The sequence below is a fragment of the Orycteropus afer genome, unplaced genomic scaffold (assembly GCF_000298275.1).
Source record: "Orycteropus afer afer isolate SDZICR_OR568_19922 unplaced genomic scaffold, OryAfe1.0 scaffold00169, whole genome shotgun sequence".
Taxonomy (NCBI): domain Eukaryota; kingdom Metazoa; phylum Chordata; class Mammalia; order Tubulidentata; family Orycteropodidae; genus Orycteropus; species Orycteropus afer.
Window position 1 is genome coordinate 3,079,226 of NW_006921756.1, and position 4,646 is coordinate 3,083,871.

General features: G+C 43.2%; 1 protein-coding gene across 1 annotated transcript in view; it reads right to left on the reverse strand.

Annotated features, from left to right (window-relative positions):
* Positions 1-4,646, reverse strand: part of LOC103201934 (cytochrome P450 4A11-like) — a 75,912-nt gene that overhangs the window by 5,922 nt on the left and 65,344 nt on the right. The window contains exons 5-11 of the mRNA XM_007946703.1: positions 3,976-4,100; positions 3,514-3,668; positions 2,940-3,046; positions 2,669-2,859; positions 2,435-2,568; positions 1,467-1,531; positions 1,280-1,356 (exon numbers count right to left, since the gene is read on the reverse strand). Coding sequence (XP_007944894.1) covers positions 1,280-1,356; positions 1,467-1,531; positions 2,435-2,568; positions 2,669-2,859; positions 2,940-3,046; positions 3,514-3,668; positions 3,976-4,100 — 854 coding nt within the window. The remainder of the gene's footprint in view (positions 1-1,279; positions 1,357-1,466; positions 1,532-2,434; positions 2,569-2,668; positions 2,860-2,939; positions 3,047-3,513; positions 3,669-3,975; positions 4,101-4,646) is intronic.

Consider the following 4,646-nt stretch of genomic DNA (forward strand, 5'->3'; position numbering starts at 1 on the left):
TCCCCTCCCACCCCTGGTAACCAACAAAGAAAATTTCCTTCTATAGATAAGCCTTTCCTTAACTTTTACAATCATGGACTAATACAATATTTGTTCTTTTGTGATTGACTTATTTCACTCAGCATAATGTCCTCCAAGTACATCCATGTTATGCGGTGTTTTGCAGATTCTACGTTATTTTTTAGGGTTGCATAGTATTCTACTGTGTGTATGTACCATACTTTGGTTACCCATTCTTCAGTTGATGGACACCTAGGTTGTTTACATCTTTTGGTTATTGTAAATAGTGCTACGTGGGTGTGCATATATCTGTTCTTTTCATGGCTCTCACTTCTTTAGAGTATATACCTAGTAATGGAATGACTGGGTCAAATGGTATTTCTAATTCCAACTTTTGAAAGAATTGCCATATTGCCACTCCTGCTCTCTTACAGTTGCCATTTGCTTGATATATCTTTTTCCACCCTTTGATTTTTAGTCCATTTTTGTCTTTATCTGTAAGGTATGTCTCATGTAGGCAGCATATTGATGGGTTTGTTTTCTTATCTTGGGTTCTTATTTTTATTCTTCCTTTCTCTCTCTCTCCTTTTTTTTTTGTCAGTTTTGAACTATCCAGACTCTAATTTCTGGTGTGTAGACCCCACTTCATATGAAAAATTTTGCCCAACAAGATATTTTTCCTAGGAATGTGAACATTAACAGTGACAATTTTTGTTGGGATAGCTTGCAACATAGAGAAGACTCAAATTGGCATATACTTCTTTCAAAAGGCAACCATAACCTTTCCAGTATGCGAGCTGAACATTTGAGACATGCATAGAAATATGAAACCAATGCAAAAATTTGTTTCAATGGGAAGGCAGATTGTTGAAGTAAGTAGGAAAGGCAGTGGGCATGCTTGAAAATGATTTGAAAGAGAGAAATCCACCTCTAACAGTTGTGACTTTGAGAAAAGTAGAACTTCGGAAATGAGAAAACACCAAGATAGCCTATCCTGGAGAGTCATAATCCTAGATTAAGGAAAATATCAGAATACATTGAAGTTTGGAAAACTCGGCCATTCTGAATGTTACTGGCCATTGGGAGAGAGCAGTGGGAGCAAAGTCTCCATGGCTTGACCAGAAAATTCTTTTCCCTTAGTACAGAGACACACACACAAGGCCCCCTTCCCACAAACACCAACACTACCAGGCCCAGCCGAGGCTGCCACCTATCACTGTGATTGGAGCACACACACAGAAAACCCCTCCCCATTACTACATACAGGATGCCTCCTCACCTTGATCCTGCTGAGAAGGGCAAGAATGCATGGGTATGTCTAGACGAGCTTGGTGCAAATCTGGATGGATCAAACACCTACAGAGAGAGCATCAGAGCCAGAGCAACTAGGGGTCAAGCTCTTCCTCTAAAACATGAAGTGTTGTTCATGAGAAATCATCCCATCCCGGTTTCCCAGGGCCTCATACCTCTGGATCCGACCACACTTTCGGGTTGTGGTGAAGAGCATAAAAATTCAGTGAGATTCTGATTCCTGTGAGGCAGGTTAGAGACAGAGAAAAGAATGACATTCCTGTAGGATGTTGCCCTGGTACTTCAGCCAATAGAATGGATGTAACACACAAAATGACTGGGTGCCACAAGGGAGAACAAGCAAGAGACAATCTGAAACTGATTGTTTGTAGTAACTCAAGCAACAGAGGAAAGTATACAGTAACCCATTCTATTTCACAACCACCCTTCATGGAAAATGCATTCTTTTCCTTGTTTAAAATGAGGCATTAGGAGTTAAGAAAGACTAGATGACTTGCCTAGGATCATACAGTGAATATATAGGAGAGTAGAGATTCAGATCAATGGGAAGTGAGCAAATAGATAGGCTCTGACCATGGCTATCATCTCACATCTGGTCATCAGCTGCTTTCTGCTACCATTCTGAGGATGCCTTCATGCCTGGACTCCACCTGACCCTTGACACTGGATTCCCTGATCTTCATTTGCTGTTAAGCCTCAGAAGGAAAAATAATATCTAGCTTCCTCTTTGATTCCCTCTTGAGCCCTTCTACATCTCAGGGAATTAGGATTTTACATCTGAAGATAATACATTCTAAAGCTAAACTTTCTGGTGGAGAAAACTTAGTAAATTGAATTATCACATATCATCTAGCATATGAATACTTCATGGAGTCCCCAGGTGATGCAAAGTTGAACTAGTTCTACTGATAACCAAAAGGTTAGAAGATTGAGTCCACCTGGAGTTGCCCACGAAGAAAGGCTTTGTGATTTACTTCTGAAAAATCGATCATTGAAAACCTTATGAGACTCATTTTGATGGTGATATATGTGGGGTCACCAAGAGTGGGGGTCAGCTCATGGCAACTGGTGGTGGTGGTGGACTTAGTCCCCGAAAGTTAAGTGAGTGTGGTGAAGTTCATACCTTTGGGTAAGGATCGTCCATCAGGGAAGGTGATGGGCTTGCTGAGTGCCCTGCCAATGTTTGGCACTGGAGGGTAGAGTCGCAGGGCCTCCTTGATGCACATGGTAGTGTAAGGCATCTTATTCAGGTGGTCCCTGAGAAGAAGGTAAGCCTGAGGCTCATGCAGGTGCTGGATAGACCAGGGGTTTCTCCTCTAACAGGGAGCCAGAGCTCTCCTATGTCTGCAGCACTCACCATGTGATGAAGGCCTCATTTCCCAGGAGACTTTGGATCTCTTCCCGGCAACTCTGCTGATGCTTGGGATGCTTGGCCAGGGCATAGAGGATCCAGGAGATGCCACTGGCTGTGGTGTCATGGCCTTCAAACATAAATGTATCCACTTCAGCACGAATGTCCTTGTTGCATAAACTGCTCCCGTTCCCCATCTGTGGGAAGTCCCAAGGAGAATGCAGTTACTCCCAGATCCAGCTCTTCTAGATAAAGCTTAGTTCTTTCCCACACTCACTTTGGCACATAGGAGAATGTCCAGGAAATCCATATGCCTCTTCCTCTTCATCTTTTCCAACTCTCCCTCCTCTTGCAGACTAGCTTTTCTCAGCTTAATCACTTTGTCTGTCCCAGGAAAAGTGGTTTCCAGTGGAAGGTAAGTGCAGCAGAGACCAACACCCACAGCAGCCCATCAATCATAATTGTCACCAATCTGAGCATCAAGCCTCCTGACTGAGGTGGTGCTTGAGATAGGAGTGGAATTCGTTGTAGGTTGGAGATTAAAGCTCTAACACCAGTAAGTTGCAGGTCAGGACACCCTCATTAACAGAGTCATGAAGCCTCTGATTGAATGTTTCCTGGGATTGGGTCTCATCAACCATAACCAAATGTAATGACACATGTTAACCTCTGGAACTGTACCTGGCACACAATATTTCTGTGCCTACCCACTGCCCCAAAGTTGTACCCACCCTAGGTATGTACCAGATCCTGCAGGGGCACTGAGGGTTTTGGCCAGAAGGGTCAAGATAGGTTCCTTTGGATTGGGCCTTCATAGAGGAGGGAGACTGACTAGGAGGGAAAACCAGTACCTGTGTGTTGATGGGCAAGCTGACAGGCTTGGCGGGTCAAGAGGCCATCAGGGGTCAACCAGTAGATGATATCATTCTGGTAGAAGGCATTCCTCACACGGGAAACCACCAGTTTGTTCATGTTCTTGATGGCCTGGATGTAGGAGTGGGAATTCCTGAAGGCAAAGGATGCAGAAGAGACTAGATGGGAGGAAGACCTCTGAGGTAAAGTCAGAATCTGGTCAGAGATATATTCAAATATCAGGAACAGGCACCACTGAAGCACCACTGATCTTATAGCCCTTGTGGTCCCTAGACCTTGAAAAGATGACATGAGCAGCCAAATTTCTAATTATGTGTCTGATCTCCAGATAGAATCTTGCTTTGTACTGAGGTGAACATGCTGGGTGCTCCATCTGTCTGTCAGGTAAGCCCATAACCAGTTGATACAAACAAGGACCCTAAGCTTAAGTCTTTACTGACCTGTCCAACTGGACACAGCCCTGATAGGTGAAGGCGCACTTCATGATGGTGTCCAAGGTCATCAAGGAGACATGTTCAAAAATCTCCAGATATGGGTCCTGGATGGTAAGCTTCTCCCACTTGTCCTGGACAGGAGGGTAATATTGATTCTACTCAGATTCGTCTAGAGGCCCTTGTTAATCAAACTAGATTCCCCATCTGTTTCCTTAGGTGTTCTCTTGGGAATTCCTCACTTTCTAAAGCATATGGGAAAATCAGAATGTAAAGCATATATAATTAAACAATTCTCTCATGATAGTCTAAATCAGGTTTTAAATTATGGAAAATTTATGGTGGTAACCAACTTTTGGTTGACCATACAACACTTTTTTCAAGGTTCTTAGAGCAGGGGGAATCTTTGGTGTCCTGAGAGCTGAGGTAGGTCTGAGGGCAGGTTGAACCAAATTTTGGGGAATGAAATGTGTCAATGCAAGATAAAGCTTATAGGACCAGGAAAGGGTATCAGGGGCTTAATTTCCTTTTTATTCAGCATATATAATAATAATAATTATTACTACTGAGTCAAACTGGATAACAAATCTGAGTCCTGATGATATATATATATATATAAAAGCTCTGGTCACATAGTGCCTAAGGCACTGGGCTGCTAACCAGAAGGCTGGTGGTTCAAA